This window comes from Mobula birostris, chromosome 8, assembly GCF_030028105.1.
Source record: "Mobula birostris isolate sMobBir1 chromosome 8, sMobBir1.hap1, whole genome shotgun sequence".
Classification (NCBI taxonomy): domain Eukaryota; kingdom Metazoa; phylum Chordata; class Chondrichthyes; order Myliobatiformes; family Myliobatidae; genus Mobula; species Mobula birostris.
This window is the reverse complement of record NC_092377.1, coordinates 128,565,180-128,586,134: the sequence shown is the minus strand read 5'-3', so window position 1 is coordinate 128,586,134 and position 20,955 is coordinate 128,565,180. Positions and strand designations below refer to the sequence as shown.

The following is a 20,955-nucleotide window of genomic DNA, read 5'->3' as shown; positions in this document are numbered from 1 at the left end:
GCTCCTTTTCCTTTCCTCCCCCTCTCCCCTCCCCAGGTCCTAACCCACCTCCGGGTAATCGAAGAGCGGATGAACCAGAGTCTGGCCCTGCTCTTTCACATCCCCCAGCTGGCGAAGGCACTGGGAAGTGACGTTGGTGAGTTCCTGACATCGCCTCCTCAACTTCTCACCAACCTCTCTCCCACCAAAACCCAGCATTACCTTCCTCCAAGGGCATCATTGGCTGCAAATGCAGCTGAAGGGTGGGGGGAGGGAGCTTCTTCGATGTTTGAGGGGTGGGGTGGAGGGAGGGAGGGAGGGTGATTGTGATGATGAAAGTGTAGCAGCTTGAGTAAAAACCCAGTGAACAAGGGCAGAAGGCGGACTGAAAACTCAAATATTGGTGTCAAGCCAAGAGATGGGATGATGACACAGGAGGTTCACTCTGTGTCTGACCCTGGGAGTGTGTGATGGGACAGTGTGGAGGGAGCTTCACTCTGTGTCTGACCCTGGGAGTGTGTAATGGGACAGTGTGGAGGGAGCTTCACTCTGTGTCTGACCCCGGGAGTGTGTGATGGGACAGTGTGGAGGGAGCTTCACTCTGTGTCTGACCCTGGGAGTGTGTGATGGGACAGTGTGGAGGGAGCTTCACTCTGTGTCTGACCCTGGGAGTGTGTAATGGGACAGTGTGGAGGGAGCTTCACTCTGTGTCTGACCCCGGGAGTGTGGATGGGGCAGTGTGGAGGGAGCTTCACTCTGTGTCTGACCCCGGGAGTGTGTGATGGGACAGTGTGGAGGGTGCTTCACTCTGTGTCTGACCCCGTGAGTGTGTGATGGGATGTGTGTGGAGGGACCTTCACTGTATCTGACCCCAGGAGTGTGTGATGGGATGGTGTGGAGGGTGCCTCATTCGGTGTCTAACATTTTTGTCTCCTTCTCTCCTTTCCCTCTCCTTCTCACCTCTCTGTCTCTTTCTCTCTCTCTATCACCCTACTTTCTTTCATCTACTTCTCCCTCTTCCCCTCTCTTCCTTTCTGTGTATCTTCCTCCTTTCCACTCTATTCTTTCTCGTTGCTCCTTTCTCTGTCCCCCTTTCCAACACCCCTCCCTCCCTCCCTCTGTCCCCTTTCTCTGCCTATCCTTTTGTCCCTTGCTCTCTGTTCCTCCACTCTCTGTCTCCCTGTCCTCTCCCCCCCACCCCGGTTTCCTTCTCTTGCCCCCTCCCTCTCCATTCTCCCTTCCCCCTTTCCACATTCTCTTCCCTCTTTCATTCCCTTCTCTCTTCTTCCACCTCTCCCTCATTCTTTCTTTCCCCTCCTTGCATCTCACCTTCCTTCCTCTCCTTCTCTCATTCTCCCTGTCTACCTCCTCTTTCTCCTTCCCTCTCTCTTCATCCCTCCCTCACCAATCTGTCCCTCTCACTCTTTCCTTCTCTCCCCTCCTCCTCTCTTCCTCTACCATCCCCTCTCTGTCTCTCTTCTTTCCCCACTCCTCCCTCTTCCCCTCCTTCTATCCCATCCCTACCCTCTCTCTCCCTTCATTCTGCTTTCTCCTTCCATCTCCTCCTCCCTCCCTCCCCTCTCCCTCTCCCTCTCTCCCTTTCCCATCCTCCCCCTCTCTTCCCCCTCCCCTTTTCCTTCCCTCCCCTCTCCCTGCCTCCCCCTCCCCTTTTCCCCTTTTCCCTTCCCGTCTCCCCTTTTCCCTTTCCCACCCTCCCCCTCTCCCTCTCTTCCCCTCTCCCCATTTCCTTCCCTCCCCTTCACCCCTTTCCCTCCCTCGCTCACAGAGGAGCTCCTGCGTGCTGATCGGCTGGAGGCCAGTGAACTGCTGACACCGTCACTCTCAGAGACGAAATCGGAGGAGGACTCGATGTCAGAGGAGGAGGATGTGAGCCTGGCATCCCCCACCGATTCTCTGCAGCCTCACTCCGAGACCCAAGGTGAGCTGTGTCCTTGGCACTGGGCCGGGGAACTGGTTAGAGGGGGGTTAACACACTCCATCCCCACCCTTCTGTGGATTCCAGCTGCCCAGTCCGTGTTTGGGGTGGCGGGGTGGGGGCGTGGTGACAGGTTGGGGAGGCTGCTGGGGATGGGGCAGATGGTGGGGTGGGGGTGGGACAAGGCAGGAGATGGATTCATCATTTCTCGCTCAACTCCCTCTCTCTTTCCTCTCTCTCCCTGAATACCTCCCCAACCCCACCACTCTCCCTCTACTTGCCCTCTCTCCCACATTCCCCATCCCTCCCCCACTCTTCCTTCTGCACTCACTCCTTTCTCTTTCTTTTTTCTCCCCATCCCTTCTCTCTCCTTCCTTTTTGTGTCTCTATCCCCTCTGTCCTTCTCTACCTTCTTTCTCTTCTTCTCCGTTTCCTCTCTTCACTTTCTCTCCCTCTCCCATCTCTCCTTCTATCCCTCTTTCCCTTTCTTTCTCTCTCTCTCTCCCCTTACCTCATCCACCCTTCTTTCTACCTCTGTCTCCCTCTGTTCCCTTCTCCCTTTCTACTGTTTCTCCTTCTCTTCCTCTCTCTTTCCCTTTTTACCTCTTGTTTCCCTTTCTTTTCTCTCCCCTTTCCCCTTTCCCTTTCTCTCCCCTTTCCCCTTTCCCTTTCTCTATGCTCTCCCCTTTCTCTGTCTGTCTTTCCCAATTCCTTCTCATTCCATTTCCCTCTGCCAACACTCAACCTGTTTTGCCCCTCTCTCCCTGTTCTTTTACCTCAACCTCCCTTCCCTCTTCCTCCATCACCTCCCCCCTCCCTCTGACCTGCCTTCAATCCTTACGACCGCCTTGCAATATTGCCAGGAGACGGACCCACTCTCAAGAAAGGTAAGGTCCTACAATGGCATCATGGATTGTTTTTGTTGGTGGATGCATGAGCAAGTAGTAATTGGACAAAGTACTGATTACACCTTCTCAAATTGGAAGCAAAGAGATACCAGTCAGTGTACAGGTAGTCCGCTGAGAAAGGGGGGGTTGAGAGACACCGCAAAGTATGCGGATCCCTCAAGTGAGAGTGACTGCTGAGAGTCACCAGTCTGTGTACAGGTAATCCCCCTTGAGAGAGGGGGACTGCGATACACTCGTCAGTGTACAGATCTCTCCCTGAGAGAGAGAGAGAACGAAAGACATCAGTCATAGTCTCTCCCAGTGAGAAAGAGGGTCTGAGAGACTCTAGTCAGTGTACAGATCTCCCCCGAGACAGCAGATGTACCCTGAGAGAGATGGAGCGAAACATAGAAACATTAAAGGCATCCGTTAGTCTTGCGAGACCATGGATCTGCGCCTGGAAAGTCTTCATCTCCAGGGCGCAGGCCTGGGCAAGGTTGTATGGAAGACCAGCAGTTGCCCATGCTGCAAGTCTCCCCTCTCCACAACACAGATGTTGTGCAAGGGAAGGGCATTAGGACCCATACAGCTTGGCACCAGTGTTGTCACAGAGCAATGTGTGATTAAGTGCCTTGCTCAAGGACACAACACGTTCCCTCAGCTGGGGCTCAAACTCACGACCTTCAGGTCACTAGTCCAATGCCTTAACCACTTGGCCACGTGCCTGCACCACCATTCAGTATGGTCATGGCTGATCATCCAACTCAGAACCCTGTACCTGCCTTCCCTCCATACCCCCTGATCTCTTTAGCCACAAGGGCCATATCTAACTCCCTCTTAAATATAGCCAATGAACTGGCCTCAACTGTTTCCTGTGGCAGAGAATTCCACAGATTCACCACTCTCCGTGTGAAGAAGTTTTTCCTCATCTCGGTCCTAAAAGGCTTCCCCTTTATCCTCAAACTGTGACCTCTCGTTCTGGACTTCCCTAACATCGGGAACAATCTTTCTGCATCTAGCCTGTCCAATCCCTTTAGGATTTTAAGCAACACACATAAAAGTTGCTGGTGAACGCAGCAGGCCAGGCAGCATCTCTAGGAAGAGGTGCAGTCGACGTTTCAGGCCGAGACCCTTTGTCAGGACTAACTGAAGGAAGAGTGAGTAAGAGATTTGAAAGTGGGAGGGGGAGGCAGAGATCCAAAATGATAGGAGAAGACAGGAGGGGGAGGGATAGAGCCAAGAGCTGGACAGGTGATAGGCAAAAGGGGATACGAGAGGATCATGGGACAGGAGGTCCGGGAAGAAAGACAAAGGGGTGGGGGACCCAGAGGATGGGCAAGAGGTATATTCAGAGGGACAGAGGGAGAAAAAGGAGAGTGAGAGAAAGAATGTGTGCATAAAAATAAGTAACAGATGGGGTACGAGGGGGAGGTGGGGCATTAGCGGAAGTTAGAGAAGTCGATTTTCATGCCATCAGGTTGGAGGCTACCCAGACAGAATATAAGGTGTTGTTCCTCCAACCTGAGCGTGGCTTCATCTTTGCAGTAGAGGAGGCCGTGGATAGACATGTCAGAATGGGAATGGGATGTGGAATTAAAATGTGTGGCCACTGGGAGATCCTGCTTTCTCTGGCGGACAGAGCGTAGATGTTCAGCAAAGCGGTCTCCCAGTCTGTGTCGGGTCTCGCCAATATATAAAAGGCCACATCGGGAGCAGAACGCAGTATATCACCCCAGCCGACTCACAGGTGAAGTGTTGCCTCACCTGGAAGGACTGTTTGGGGCCCTGAATGGTGGTAAGGGAGGAAGTGTAAGGGCATGTGCTCGCCAATATATAAAAATATATACCACTTTGCTGAACATCTACGCTCTGTCCACCAGAGAAAGCAGGATCTCCCAGCGGCCACACATTTTAATTCCACATCCCATTCCCATTCTGACATGTCCATCCACGGCCTCCTCTACAGTAAAGATGAAGCCACACTCAGGTTGGAGGAACAACACCTTATATTCCGTCTGGGTAGCCTCCAACCTGATGGCATGAACATCGACTTCTCTAACTTCCGCTAACGCCCCACCTCCCCCTCGTACCCCATCTGTTACTTATTTTTATGCACACATTCTTTCTCTCACTCTCCTTTTTCTCCCTCTGTCCCTCTGTCTATACCCCTTGCCCATCCTCTGGTCCCCCCCCCACTTGTCTTTCTCCCCGTCCTCCTGTCCCATGATCCTCTCATATCCCCTTTGCCAATCAACTGTCCAGCTTTTGGCTCCATCCCTCCCCCTCCTGTCTTCTCCTATCATTTTCGATCTCCCCCTCCCCCTCCCTCTTTCAAATCCCTTACTCACTCTTCCTTCAGTTAGTCCTGACGAAGGGTCTCGGCCTGAAACGTCGACTGTACCTCTTCCTACAGATGCTGCCTGGCCTGCTGCGTTCACCAGCAACTTTGATGTGTGTTGCTTGAATTTCCAGCATCTGCAGAATTCCTGTTGTTTCCCTTTAGGATTTTATACGTTTCAATCAGATCCCCCCTCAATCTTCTAAATTCCAGCGAGTATAAGCCCAGTCGATCCCGTCTTTCATCATATGAAAGTCCTGCCATCCCAGGAATCAATCTGGTGACTGAAAGACACCAGTCAGTCTCTCCCAGTGAGAAAGAGGGACTGAGAGACCCCAGTCAGTGTATAGATCTCCCCGTGAGACAGATGTACCCTGAGAGAGAGGGACCGAGTGACACCGGTCAGTGTACAGATTTCCCCTCACCACCCCTCCCGCAGCACTTGCGCCTCACCGCCCCTCCCATAGTGCTCCTTCCTTACCACCCCTCCCACAGAGCTTCGTCCTTACTGCCCCTCCCACGGCACTCCCTCCTCAGCCCCCTTCCATGGGGCTCACAACACTCCCCACTTTATCACTTTCCTCCTATCCGATCGATCCCCTCTTAATCTGAGCTCTGATTGGCTGTTTTCTCTTCCACCACCCCCCCCCCCACCTGCTACTCAGGATTGGTTGATTACTATGACCCGGTGGCCAGCGAGAGTAACCAAGACCGGAGGTTTTTGGATGAATACGTAGACACGGTGAGACTGTTCGGCGAGTCTACCTTTGCCAAAGGATCCAAGCTGCTGTACTGTCCTGGATCCCACCCCCCTCGGACCCTGTCCCCTTCTTCCAGCATCCTCCCAGTGTTGCCCTCGGCAAAATGGCTGTGTTGACCCTTTGACTCTGCTCGTTGCCCTCCCCTGATCCTGCTGATTAACCACTGACCTTGCTTATTGATTCCTCTCCTTGACTGTTGACTATTGACCTTTGACCCAGCTCTTTGACTCATGAACTTGATTTTTGATTCCTTGACCTCTAAACTTGTTGACCCATGACCTCTGTCATTTTCCATTGCTTCTTGACCTTTCTTGTTACCCCTGGGCCTCTCTCCTTGACTTCCTGACCTTTTTTCATCGACCCTTGAACTTACTCATTCGCTCTGACCTTGGCCATTAACACCCCTGACTCTTGCCTGTCACCCATGAGCTTTTTCTGTTGATTGTGAGCTTTGTCGGTTGACCTCTGACCACGCTTGCCATTGGTTGCAGGTGGACGAGTCAGCCGAGCTGATTTACAACACCAAGACATCGACAGGGCTGCAGAGGGATGAACTGGTAAGACCTGTGGGGGCCTGCAGGAGGCAGCAGGCGTCCTGGTTCCCTGAAGAAGATGAGTCTAACTCTGACAGCTCTACTCCACTGCTTTTCCCCTTCTCTTCTTCACTTTCGCCTCCACCCATTGTCAACTCTCCTGTCCACGCCTCCTCTTCCCTCTTCCTTCTTCTCTCACACCTCCCCTCCTCTCCTTCATTTTCCCCTCTGCCTATCATCAATCTCCTGTCCCTCTCCTACCCTTCCCCTTTTCTCCCTCCCTCCATCTCCACACCTCCCCTCCACTCCTTCATTATGACTTACACCTGCTTGCAGAACTCCCCTCCCCTTTCCTCCCTCTCCCTCCCTCAACCCTCCCGCTCCCACCTTCACCTCTCTGACCCCCTCCACTCCTCCCTTTTTTGATCCTCCTCCATTCACCTCTCTCCACCCCCTACCCCTCCATCCACTCTACCACTTGTCCCCCTCTTTCCCAACTAGCCCCTCCACCCTTTCCTCTAATTCCCCCCACACCCTCTCTGTCTCTCCCCTCCTTTCCGATCCCCTTATCACTGATACTTACTCTCCCCCCCATCCCTTGCCCCTTCTCCGCCCCCTCTCTGAGGCGCTAGAGGTCACAGGCTGTGTCAGTGAATGGGATTATCAGGGTGAGGGGCTCGAGGGTTGGAATACAAGCTGAGGGCCAAACAGCCTCCCTCTGTGTTGGGGTTTGATAACTCCAGCTTTGCTTTCATCTGCCTCTCTTTCCTCCCTGAAGTCCCCACTCATCAGAGGGAGATGGGTTCATTGTTACACCCACCAGGGTGCAGCGGAAAACCTCGCTCCGGTGAAGTTCAAGGGGACGTGTACACAATGACCAGCGGAATAGTGGGAGGTGATCTGGGCTATTGCGTTCAGTTCTGGTCGCCCCATTACAGGAAGCGTGTGGAGGCTTTGGAGAGGGTGCAGAGGGGTAGGATGCTGCCTGGATTAGAGAGCCTGAGCTGTAGGGAGAGATCGGACTTGGGGTGTTTTCTCTGGAGCGCTGGAGACTGAGGGGAGACCTGACAGAGATTTATAAGAGCCAAAGGTGGAGTAAACAACCTCAGGGTCGAAGTGTCTAATGCGGGAGGATGGGCTTTTAAGGTGAGAGTGGGACAGTTCATGTGCGGGGCAAGTTCTTTTCACACGGAGGGTGGCGGGTGCCTGGAATGTGCCAGGGGTGGTGGTGGAGGCAGATACGACAGAGGTGTTTCAGTGTCTCTTAGGCAGGCACAGGCATGCACAGGGAATGGAGGGATGCGGACATTGTGTAGTCAGAAGGGATTACATTTAGTTTGGCACAGACGTTGTGAGCCAAAGGGCCCTGTTCCTGTGTGTACGGTTCTGTATTCTCTTTGAAATTTGGAGAGAAGGGGGAACACTCCTGCTCCCCATCACTGCCCAGTGACCCTGGGGTAGAGAGAGGGTGGTGTGGGCAATCAGCCAGGGTTCCTGCTCCCCATCACTGCCCAGTGACCCTGGGGTAGAGTGTCCAGTGACCCCTGGGGTAGAGAGAGAGTGGTGCGGGCAATCAGCCAGAGTTCCTGCTCCCCAGCACTGCCCAGTGACCCTGGGGTAGAGTGTCCAGTGACCCCTGGGGTAGAGAGAGAGTGGTGCGGGCAATCAGCCAGGGTTCCCGCTCCCCAGCACTGCCCAGTGACCCCTGGGGTAGAGAGAGAGTGGTGGGGGGAATCAGCCAGGGTTCCCGCTCCCCAGCACTGCCCAGTGACCCCTGGGGTGGAGAGAAAGTGGTGGGGGGAATCAGCCATGGTTCTAACTATTCCTCTTCACCTTTGCCAGGAGCCTGAGGTTAAAGTTGCCCTCAACAAAGGCACACTGATTGGTCTGCTGGTTGTTGCTGTTGCCATAGCAATGATTGTCGTGTTGTCCCTCTTCCTGGTTCGTCGGAAGCAATACGGGAATATCAGTCATGGAATCGTGGAGGTAGGTATCCAACCACTTCCCATTCAGTCCTACCGTCCACACTCCCAATGGGACACCACCCTTCCTGTTCACTTCCACCATCCACACTCCCAATGGGACACCACCCTTCCTGTTCACTTCCACCGTCCACACTCCCAATGGGACACCACCCTTCCTGTTCACTTCCACCATCCACACTCCCAATGGGACACCACCCTTCCTGTTCACTTCCACCGTCCACACTCCCAATGGGACACCACCCTTCCTGTTCACTTCCACCGTCCACACTCCCAATGGGACACCACCCTTCCTGTTCATTTCCACCATCCACACTCCCAATGGACCCCACCCTTCCTGTTCACTTCCACCATCCACACTCCCAATGGACCCCACCATACCCATTCACTCCTACAGACCACACTCTCAAAGGGACCTAACTCCTTCCCATTCGTTCCCACTATCCACACTCCCAATGGGAATCCATTCCCACTCATTCACTTCCTCTGTCTGTACTCCTAATGTAACCTCACCCCCTACCCATTTACTCCCACCGTCCACACTCCCAACGGGGCCCTATCCCTTCCCATTCACACTCCCAATGTAACTCCACCCCATTCCCATTCACTCTAACTGCCCACTCTGATCTTCAGGACGTAGGTGATGCATTTTCCTCCAAAAAGCTAAACAATTCAGCATCTCCCCAGTGACCCTCACAGGCTGGATGTGCAACAGTTCTGCCTGTGATCACAAGAAACTGCAGACAGGCGGGGACGCAGCTCAGCACATCACGGAAACCAGCCCTTTCCCCCTTCATGGACTCACTGCCTCCCCTGGACGTTCTCTCTTCTCCCCTCTCCCACTGAGCGGAAGATACAGAAGTCTGAAAGCACGTATCACCAAGCTTCTATGAGACTGCTGAACGGTCTCCTAATACAATAATGTCCCTTTGCCGTACAGCACTACAGTATAGAAACAATCCCTTCGGCCCATCCAGTCAGTGCTAACCTGTATTTCTGCCGAGTCCCATCTGCCTGCACCTGGACCGTAGCCCTCCAATGTACAGGATTGCAAGAAGCTGCAGGGAGTTGCAGACACAGCTAACCCCATCATGGGACAAGCCTCTCCACCATGCACTGTACCTCAGTGCACTGTGTTTTAAACTGAACTGTAGAAACAGTAGGCAAGACAAGTTATTTTTCTCTCAGTACTTTTGTCAGCGATGAACCAATTTACTATTTGAGCCTCCCCCTTGCAGGTTGACCCCATGCTGACCCCGGAGGAGCGCCAGCTGACCAAGATGCAGAACCATGGCTACGAGAATCCCACCTACAAGTTCTTTGAGCAGTTGCAGAACTGAGGGTGCAGCTGGCAGAGAAGATAGGGGGAGGGAGGAGGGAGGGAGGGGAGGGGAAGGAAGAGAAGGGAGAAGGGGGCGCCCGGATTGGATGTCGGACCACAAGGCCGGTGATCGGGAGACCACTTTGCTAGGGAGTTGGTGGTTGCAGAGGGATGGGATTTGGTCTTTCAGTTGGGGGTGTGGGGGTGTGCTGTATGTCAGCGTGATGGTGGGAGGGGAAGATCCATGCCCCTTGGGGCCTGGAGAGGTGTTCGTCTCGGTCAGCTCCCTCTCCCCAGCCCGATTGATCAACCCCCTCCTACTTTTCCCGCCCTTCCCTCCCCTCCTTTCCCTTCTTTCCTCCTCGTTGGTCCTCCCCCCACCACTTTACCTTCCAGCGTTTGGATTGGATGAGGCATTTCCCCTCTCCCTCCTTCCCCACAACCAACATCACCGGGAGGTCACCCTGCGAGCGGGGGCAGGATCCTTCCCCAATTCCCATCACATACCTTCTCCCCGTTGACTCATTGCTGTTTCCGAAAGGCATCCCACGACACTCCGCCCTGCCTGAGGAGTAAAGGGCATCACCAGACAACCTTCCACCTCCAGGGAGCCCTGCCAAGCTTTGGTCTCAGTGCCCACCCCACCTACTAGTGCCAGGGTGGAGAGGAATGGTGGGGAGGGCTGTTGGGCACTTTAGGGGGTCTGGTTGTGGTGGGGCGGGGAGGATCGAACCTTCAATCCTCAGACCCTTCCTGGACCAACAAGCGGGGCTTCCAAACTGGCCACACCCACTGCAGATTCCTGGGATCAAAGTTGGGGAATGGGAGAACTTTGCTTTTGGTTTTTGAGGGGGTGAGGGGCCTGCAGGGTGGCAAGGAAATTAGGCATGATGTCTCCCCACTCTCCTCCTCCACGCCTGCTGCGCTCCCAGGAGCACCTCGCTTACCACAAAGAGTCCAAGGCGAAACACCCACTAGCACACTGGCGATTCGGCAGACGATCCCTCCCCCTGTGTTGTACATAAACAGTCCAAACCCCCACCCTTCCTCCCTGCCGCCTCCGTTGCAAATCCACGCAGATATTTTTGGCTGCTCTAATGGCTGGATGAACGCTTCCAAAGCTGCCGACACAAGCGATACCGGGAATCACAGGTAACCCTTTCGGAGTCTCCCAATCTATGATGGGACACGGTCTGTGACTAACGACCCCCAGGTGCAGTGACAGGATGGACTGGTTTGTGATCGACTTGCTTCCGAACTTGGCTTCCAACCTGATTTCCCCGGGCATTCCTTGGGTCAGATCCATAACATATTTATTTGAAGTATATCTGTGGAATAAGATTAAATTAAACCATGCCATTAATTCCCCAAAACTGTGTTGTGTGTTTTTTTCTATAAGTACCTTGGACACAATTATTGTGTGACCCTTACATGTTGATCTTCCTAGAGAGCCCAGGGTTAGAAAGAGAGAGGGGAGACAGAGACCCCAAAAGACAGAGGAGCATAATTAGGCTATATGGTCCATGGAGTCTGTTCCACCATTCCATCGTAATTCATCATCCCTCTCAACATCTTCCGACCCTATGTCACTCTTTTCTAAGGATTTGATTTCATTTTTTACCAGCAGAGCCTCCGCACCCCTCTGCCTCCCTGCCTGTCCTTTCTATACATGATGTGTCCTTGGATGTTGAGCTCCCAAATATAATCTACTTCAGCTGTGATTCAGTGATACTGACAACATTATACCGGCCAATCTCACTGCGCAACAAGATCACCTTATTCTGTATTCTGTGTGCATTCAAATGTAGCACCTTCAGTCCTGTATTCATTGCCAGTTTGCCCCCATGTTACCAAAAGTTAAATTCTTATCCCTTTCTAAATGTTTTATTTATTTGTTCTGTAATCTTTGCTGAACTCTCCTTTCTTTTACTTTATCCTCACTTTCCCAGTTGAAGCTACTATTTAGTTTAAAGAAATGCGTCAACCCATCCCACTGACTGCAAATTTGCCCTATCAACTGTCTGTACTTCCTCACAGTCACACTACATGTTGCATCTGGTTGTATACCAATTGCCCCATCCTCAGCCCTCTCACTCCGTTTCCCAACCCCCTGCCAATTTAGATTAAACCCTCCCCAAAAGCTCCAGCAAACATGCCCACAAGGATATTGGTCGTCCCCCCCCAATAACTCGTCCTTTTGCCTAGGTCGTACCTTCCCCAGCAAGATTCCAATGATCCAGAGATCTGAAACCCTGCCCCCAGCACCAATTCCTCAGCCACACATTCATCTGCCAAATTATCCTATTCTTACTCTCATTGGCACAGGTAGCAATTTAGCGTTTACTACCCTTGAGGTCATGCTTTTCAGCTTTCTAACTAATTCCCTATATTCTCTCATCCCTTTTCCTACCTATGTTATTGGTATCAATATATACCACAACATCTGGCTGTTCACCTTCTCCCTTTAGAATGCTGTGGGCCCAATCCTGACACCTGGGAGGCAAAACAAGTTATTGTGTGTTGTGTGTTACTGGTACTACCATGCTTTACACCCTGGTTTAGAGAAACATTGTCTTGTTTGAAGGTATACATGTAGTTGAAAGTGCAAAGTAAAATTTATTCTCAGAGTACATGTCACCACATACAACCTTGAGGTCCTTTTTCTGCAGGCATACTTTGCAAATCTATAGAACAGTAACTGTAAACGGGATCAATGAACAACAAACAGTGCAAATGCAAATATAAATAAATAGCAATAAATAACGAGTGTGAAATAATAAGACAAAGTGTCCTTAAAGTGAGACCATCAGATGTGGGAACACCAGAAGTAGAATGAGGGTAGTTATCCCCTTTTGTTCAAGAGCCTGATGGTTGAGGGGTAGTAACTGTTCTTAAACCTGATGGTGTGAGTTCTGAGGCATCAGTACCTTCTATCTGATGGCAGCAGTGAGAAAAGAGCATGGCCTGGGTGGTGAGGATCTCTGATGATGGATGCTGGATATAGTTAAATGACAATAAACTTGATGTGGCTTGATTTGACACACCACCCAGGTGTCTCTTTCACGTCCATAGTATCTGAAATACAGAGAGAAAGGGAAATAATTTATAAAAGTCTCATATTTAATACACCTTGCTCTTTATTTTAATTGTAATATAATTTTTTTTACATCTTGCACTGTATGGCTGTCACAAACAACAAATTTCACGTGTCAGGTGATAAACCTTTCCCATCTTTCTATTAGTTCTACCTCTCTAAGATCACCTGTCAATCTCCTGCGCTCCAATTATGAGTCCCAGTCTGTCCATCACGTCCCTATAACTCAGTCAAGTCTTTGTAAATCTCCTCTGTACTCCTTCCAGTTTAATGATGTATTTCTTGTACCATGGTGCCCAAACCCGAACACAACACCCCAAGTGTGGCCACGCTAACTTCCTGTACAACTGCACTGTGACCTCCTGACTTACGTGCTCAGACTGACAAAAGGCAGCCTGCCACCCACCCGGGGTGCTGCACGATGGCAGCAAATGCTCTGGACTGACGAGTCAAAATTAGAAAGTTCTGGCTCAGACAGGAAGCAGTTTATCCATAGAAGAGCTGAGAGGTCTACGTGGTTGAGTGTCTGCAGCCAACAGTGAAGCACGGCAGAGGTTCCCTGCAGGTTTGGGGCTGCATTCTGCAAATGGAGTTGGTGATCTGGCCAAAATTAATGGAATCCTTAATGCTGATAAGTACAAGCAGATTCTATTCCATTAGGGAGGCGTCCAATTGGTCCCAACTTCATTCTGCAGCAGAACAATGGCCCCAAACACACGGCCAAGGTCATCAGCAAAAAAAATGAACAAGAACTCCTACAGCAGATGGTATAGCCTCCACAGAGCCCTAATCTCATCATCATCAAGGCTGTCTGAGATTACCTGGAGGGACAGAAGCAAGCAAGACAGCCAAAGTCTGCAGAAGAACTTTGGCAAGTTCTCCAAGATGCCTGGAACAACCTACTAGCCGATTTTCTTATAAAACTGCACGACAGTTTATCTAAGATAATTGATGCAGTTTTAAAGGCAAAGGATGGTCACGCCAAGTATTGATTTGATTTAGTTTTATACTGTTTACTGCTCTTTATAGTTTTTCATATTTAGAAGCTTTTCATTATTTTTGAAGGCCTCTTCTCTTTACAGATTTTTCTACATGTGCCTAAGACTTTTACCTTTGCACAGTACTGTTACAGTAATTTTACACACATTTAAATAAGTCATGCAAAAAGAGAGAAACAAATAGCAAGGTAGAGTTCATGGGTGCATTGTCCATTCAAAAATCTAATGGCAGAGAGGAAGATGTTGGTCCTGAAACGGTTTCAAACTCTTGGGAATGTACGTCTCGCACAGCCTCTCATGGTCCCAGAAACACATTCCACACAATCTGGAAAGCTCTCCAACACCTCTATTTCTGAGGAGGCTGAAGAGAACTGGACAATGCACATCTAGACTCATGTCGTTCGACAGATGCGCAGTAGAGAGCACCCTAACACGCTGCATCACTGCACTGTATGGAAACCGTATGGACTTGTAGGTGGAGGCGGAAACATTATGGCACTAAATTGCAACTCCTTTGCATTCTTCTGCAAAAGCAGCTCAATTTCTACGTCAGATGTCTCTCCTTTTCACTTCAGGGTGATGGGGTTCTGTTGAAGACCCTGATCTGGAGTTAGGTTCTTTGACTTCGGTTCTTTGCGCTGGTGAAGCCTGCTCTCCGGGGCTCATTACCGGCCGTTTTTTGATATCCCAAGGACGTGACCTGGCCTTTGGGGTTAAAAGGGTTCGTGGCCCTGGGGACGGGCTGATTCTAAGCCAGTGCCGCAAACTGCTGAAGCATTGCAGTAGAAAACGGGACATTGGGAGAGTGGATCAGCAGCTGGAGGCCGGGCACTCGCCGAGCCGCGCTCTCGCTCTCTCTTGTTGGTGGGCGAGAGGTTGTTGCCGATTCTCAAGTCACAGAACTCAGAGTAAAATGTGGTGTGACAGACTTTTAACACTGCAAATCAGCGAGTTGTTTGGTTATGTCTCCCCTCTTGCTGGGAAAGGGGAAACCTCCTGGGAGAGGCTGTGGTATGTCAAATTGCTTGGTGATCGATTAGTTTTTGTTGTACTGTAGATCATGGTCTTTCCTATTGCATGCTTGGTGGGTGGAGGGTGCTGATGCTTTTTTGTGTGTGGGTGGGGAGGGTTGTTGCTTTGCTGCTGCTTGTGTGTGGGAGGGGGATTAGGGGCTTTGGGGTTCTAATGCTTTTACTGTCATTCTTTGGGACACTCTTCTGTTTTCGTGGATGTCCGTGAAGAAAAAGAATTTCAGGACGTATATTGAATACAGACCCAGCTGGTGGCGTAGTGGCATCAGTGTCAGACTTTGGGACGAGAGGTCCCGGGTTTGAATCCAGCCAGCTGGCTCCCCTGCATGCTTTCCATCCGTGCTGGGTTACGAGCTGGTGATCTCTTTGGAAACTCACCCGGCAGAAGGCAATGGCAAACCACTGTTGTAACTTGCTTCGTACGCGGTTCCCCACTACGTCAGAGAGGCGTGGAGGGAAATTGTCCGCTAACTGGAGAAACTTCTGCCGGATGTGACGTACCTTTCCAAACTGAATACACTCCTCTGATATTAAATGGGACTATTAGACTATCGAACTGCACTGCAGCAGACGAGGTAGTCAAAACTGCCCCAAAACATATATATAGAAAAGGGCCAGCAACATCATTAAATATCCTACCCATCCTGTTCACGGACTGTTTGTCAGATCAGAATCAGGTTAGTATCACTGGCATATGTCGTGAAATTTGTTGTTTTGCAGCAGCAGTACGGTGCAAAACATAGAAATAAAAATATAAATTAGAATAAAAAGTATATATAAAAATAAACTAAATAAGTAGTGCGGAAAGAGAGGGAAAATACAAAAGTATTGTTCATGGATCTATCGTCCATTCAGAAACCTGATGGTGGAGTGGAATAAGCATGAAAGGTGAGTGTGTGTGTCTTCAGGCTCCTGTACCACCTTCTTGATGAGAAGAGGGCATGTCCTGGGTGATGGGGGATCCCTAATGATTGATGCCACCTTTTTGAGGAATTGTCTTTTTATAGATGTCCTGGATGCTGGGGAGGATGTTGCTCATGATGGAGCTGGCAAAGTTGACAACTTTCTGTAACCTTTCCCCGATCCTGTACAGTGGCCTCTCCGTACCAGAGGGTGACGCAACCAGTTAAAATACTCGCCACGGTATATCTGCAGAAATTTGCGAGTGTCTTCGGTGACATACCAATTCTCCTCAAACTTCTAAAGAAATATAGCCACTGTCATGTCTTCTTTGTAATTGTATCAATATGTTGGGCCCAGGGTAGATACTTAGAGAAGTTGACTCCTGTGAACTTGAAACTGCTGACCTACACAGCCGTCTGTGACAATAAATTCCACAGATTCAACACCCTCACCCTCTGGCTTAAAAAAAGTTTCCTCATCTCTGTTCTAAATGAATGTCCCTCAGAATAGAGGCCATGCCCTCTGGTCCTAGACTCCCCCACTATAGGAAACATCATTTCCACATCCACTCTATCTAGGACTTTGAATATTCAATAAGATTCAATGAGATCCACTTTCAAGCCTTTAAACTCCAGTGAGTACTAGCCAAGAGCCATCAAACACTCCTCATACTTTAACCCTTTCATTCCAAGAATCATTCTTGTGAACTTTTCGTACTTCTCGTGATTTTTATTAACGACCTGGATGTGGGGGTAGAAGGGTGGGTTGGCAAGTTTGCAGACGACACAAAGGTTGGTGGTGTTGTAGATAGAGTAGAGGATTGTCAAAGATTACAGAGAGACATTGATAGGATGCAGAAGTGGGCTGAGAAGTGGCAGATGGAGTTCAACCCGGAGAAGTGTGAGGTGGTACACTTTGGAAGGACAAACTCCAAGGCAGAGTACAAAGTAAGTGGCAGGATACTTGGTAGTGTGGAGGAGCAGAGGGATCTGGGGGTACATGTCCACAGATCCCTGAAAGTTGCCTCACAGGTGGATAGGGTAGTTAAGAAAGTTTATGGGGTGTTAGCTTTCATAAATTGAAGGATAGAGTTTAAGAGTCGCGATGTAATGATGCAGCTCTATAAAACTCTGGTTAGGCCACACTTGGAGTACTGTGTCCAGTTCTGGTCACCTCACTATAGGAAGGATGTGGAAGCATTGGAAAGGGTACAGAGGAGATTTACCAGGATGCTGCCTGGTTTAGAAAGTATGCATTATGATCAGAGATTAAGGGAGCTAGGGCTTTATTATTTGGAGAGAAGGAGGATGAGAGGAGACATGATAGAGGTGTACAAGATAATAAGAGGAATAGATACAGTGGATAGCCAGCACCTCTTCCCCAGGGCACCATTGCTCAATACAAGAGGACATGGCTTTAAGATAAGGGGTGGGAAGTTCAAGGGGGATATTAGAGGAAGGTTTTTCACTCAGAGAGTGGTTGGTGCATGGAATGCACTGCCTGAGTCAGTGGTGGAGGCAGATACACTAGTGAAGTTTAAGAGACTACTAGACAGGTACATAGAGGAACTTAAGGTGGGGGCTTAGGGTTTGAGGGTCGGCACAACATTGTGAGCTGAAGGTCCTGTACTGTATTGTATGTTCTATGAACCTCCTCTGGATCGTCATCGATGCCAGCACATCTTTTCTTAGATAGGAAGCCCTAGAACTGCTACCAATACTCCAGCTGCAGCCTGACCAACGCCTTATTAAGCCTTAACATTACACCCCTGCTCTTGTATCGTTATCCTCGTGAAAAGAATGCTAACATTGCTTTGCTTTCCTTACCACCAACTCAACCTGCAAATTAACATTTAGGGAATCCTGTATGAAGACTCCCGAATCCCTCTGCATGTCTGATTTTTTAATTCTCTCCCCACTTAGGAAATAGTCCATGCCTTTATTCCTTCTACCAAAACGCATGGCCGTGCTCTTCCCTATGTTAGAGTCCATCTGCCACTTCTTTGTCTATTCCCCCGTTTTCTCAATACTACCTGCCCCTCCACCTATCCTCATATCATCTACAAACTTGGCCACAAAGTCATCGATTCCATCGTCCAAATCATTGACATATAACATGAAAAGAAGTATTCCCAGCGTCTACTCCTGCGACACATCACTAGTCACCAGCAGTCAACCAGTAAAAGCCTTTTTATTTGCAGTCTGTGCCTCCTGCCAATCAGCCATTGTAACCGTGCTGGTAACTTTCCTCTAATATCCTGGGCTCTTATCTTGTTAAGTAGCCTCATGTGCAGCACCTTGTCAAGAGCCTTCTGGAAATCCAAATAAACAGCATCTACTGACTCTCCTTTGTCTATTCTGCCTGTTATTTTCCTCAAAGAATTCCGTCAGATTTGTTAGGCAAGATTTCACTTTAAGAAAGCCATGCTGACTTTGGCCTGTTTTATCACGTGTCTCCAAATACTCAAAACCTCATCCTTAAAAATAAACTCCAACATATTTCCAACCACTAATATCGGGCCTATAATTTCCCTTCTTCTGCCTCCCTCCGTTATTAAAGAGTGGAGGGACACTTGCAATTTCCAGTCCTCCGAATTGATTCTAGAATCTAGTGATCCTTGAAAGATCTTTACTAATGCCTCTGCAATCTCTTCAGCTACCTCTTTCAGAACCCTGTCGTATAGTCCATCTGGTCCAAGTAACTTATCCACCTTCAGATCTTTCAGCTTCCCAAGCACCTTCTCCTCAGTAATAGCAAAGAATCTCACTTCTGCCCCCTGACATTCCCTCATTTCTGGCATTCTGCTAGTGTCTTCCACTGTGATGACTAATGCGAAATACTTAGTAATTTTGTCCCTAGTACTACCTCTTCAGCATTATTTCCAGCAGTCCAATATCCACTCTCATCTTTCATTTCCTTTTTATATATATGAAAATACTTTTTCTATTCTCTTTTATGTTATTGGTGAGCTTACCTTCATATTTCATCTTTCCTATCTTCAGTGATTATTTTAGTTGACTTCCCAATCCTCTAGCTTCCCTCTAGTTTTTGCAAAATTATAAGCCCTCTTTTTTTGCTTTAGTTCTGTCTTTGTCTCCCAAGTCAACCATGATTGCCTCATCCTCCTATTAGAATACTCCTTCATCTTTGGGGTGTATCTTTCCTGCGCCTTCTGAATTTTCTCCAGAAAACCAGCTATTTCTAGATGTCATCTCTGCTAGAGTACCCTTCCAATCAACTTTGGCCAACTCCTCTCTCTCATGCCTCTGTAATTCCCTTTACTCCATTGTAATCGAGTACAGCACAGAAGCAAACCCTTTGGCACATATAGTCAGAGCCCAACCATTTAAACTGCCTGCTCCCATCGACTTACACTGGGACCATAGCCCTCCATACCCTTACCATCCATGTACCTGTGCAAGCTTCTCTTAAACATTGAAATCAGGTTTGCATGCACCACTTACACTGGCAGCTTGTTCCACCCTCTGAGTGAAGAAGTTTCCCCTCATGTTTCCATTAAACTTTCCACCTTTCACCTTTAACCCATGACCTCTAGTTGTAGTCCCACCCAACCCCAGCGGAAAAAGCCTGCTGTACACTTGTTTAACCTTATTTACGTCTTTCCTGTAGGTACGTGAACAAAACTGCACACAATACTCCAAATTAGACTTCACCAACAGCTCATACAACTTCAACATAAGCATCTCATCTCCTGTACTCAGTACTCTGATCTATAAATGCCAATGTGCTAAAAGTTTCCTTTACAATCCTATCTACCAGTGCCGCCACTTTCAATGAATTATGGACCTGTATTCCCAGATCCCTTTGATCTACCACACTCCTCAGTGCCCCACCGTCCACTGTGTAAGACCTACACCGCTTGGTCCTACCGAGTGCATTACCTTATACTTGTCTGCATTAAATTCCATCCGTCATATTTTAGCCCATTTTTTTAGCTGGTCCAGATTCCGCTGCAAGCCATGATAGTCTTCCTTGCTGTGCACTACACCCCCGATCTTGGTGTCATCTGCAAATTTGCTGATCCAGTTAACCATCGTATCATCCAGATCGTTGATATAGGTGATAAATGACAATGGACCCAGCACCGATCACTGTGGCACTCCACTAGTCATTGGCCTCAAGCCACAGAGGCAACCATTTACCATCACTCGCTGGCTTCTACCACAAAGCCAATGTGTAATCCGATTTACTACCTCATCTTGAATGCTGAGCGACTGAACCTTCTTGACCAACCTCCCATGCGGGACCTTGTCAAGTGCCTTGCTAAAGTCTATGTAAACAACATTCACTGCCTTGCCTTCATCAACTTTCCTGGTAACAGCCACAAAAAATTCTATAAGATTGGTTAGACATGACCTATAACACAACAAAGCCATGCTGACTATCTCTAATTAGTCCCTGTTTATCCAAATATTCATATATCTGGTTCCTCAGAACAGTGATTCTCAACTGTTTTTTGGCCATGGCCCCCTTAGGAGCTCTTCTCAGGTTCTAGGCCCCCCTTTCAAACAGGGATACAACACGAACAGATAGACAGAAAATCAGTCATATCGCTCTGAAGATCAATCAAACTCTCTTGAATTTCTACCTCAACTTGGGTGGGTTGTACTTCAAATGGATTCAAAATCCAATCCGGGATACTGAGGTTTAACAGGTCACTAAATCTTTTTTGCATATCCTCGTGTATCTGCTTGAGATGTTTCACATAAATGGTAAGGTCATCGTCCCTCAGTGCCTCTGCGATCGGCTTCAGGTTTGGAAATTGTAAAAATTCCCAACGTCCCGTATTGTGGCATAGACTTCGAGTTTCTTAAGGAAAGAAACAATGGCTTCCTTACAATCTACGAGGTCACTGTTTTTGCCCTATAACGTCTTGTTTAACAAATTAAGTTTCTGAAAGATATCTGCCAGATAAAATACGTCCGCCTTAGCGTTAATGATTCTTTCTCCGTGCTCTTTATCAGACATGAAGGAAACTGTGGTGTCCCAGGGTGTAACAAAACGTTGAAGACAGTTTCCCTTGGAAAGCCACATCACCTTGGTATGCAGCAGCAGCGTCTGGAAGTCTACATCATTTTCTTCACACAGCTGCAGGAAAAGTCGATCCTGAAGGGCATGGGATTTGATGAAGTTTACAGCCTTTATGACAACCGAAAGCGAAAGATTGAGAT

General features: G+C 49.1%; 1 protein-coding gene across 2 annotated transcripts in view; it reads left to right on the top strand.

Moving 5' to 3' along the window:
* aplp1 (amyloid beta (A4) precursor-like protein 1) overlaps window positions 1-9,810 on the top strand; it is a 50,565-nt gene extending 40,755 nt beyond the window's left edge. The window contains exons 11-17 of one of the 2 annotated variants that reach the window (XM_072266219.1): window positions 37-136; window positions 1,766-1,918; window positions 2,779-2,802; window positions 5,806-5,882; window positions 6,393-6,458; window positions 8,277-8,420; window positions 9,655-9,810. In XM_072266219.1, coding sequence (XP_072122320.1) covers window positions 37-136; window positions 1,766-1,918; window positions 2,779-2,802; window positions 5,806-5,882; window positions 6,393-6,458; window positions 8,277-8,420; window positions 9,655-9,756 — 666 coding nt within the window. In that variant the 3' untranslated portion in view covers window positions 9,757-9,810. The remainder of the gene's footprint in view (window positions 1-36; window positions 137-1,765; window positions 1,919-2,778; window positions 2,803-5,805; window positions 5,883-6,392; window positions 6,459-8,276; window positions 8,421-9,654) is intronic. The other variant, XM_072266220.1, reaches the window with a different exon arrangement.
* The last annotated feature ends 11,145 nt before the right edge of the window (window positions 9,811-20,955 follow it).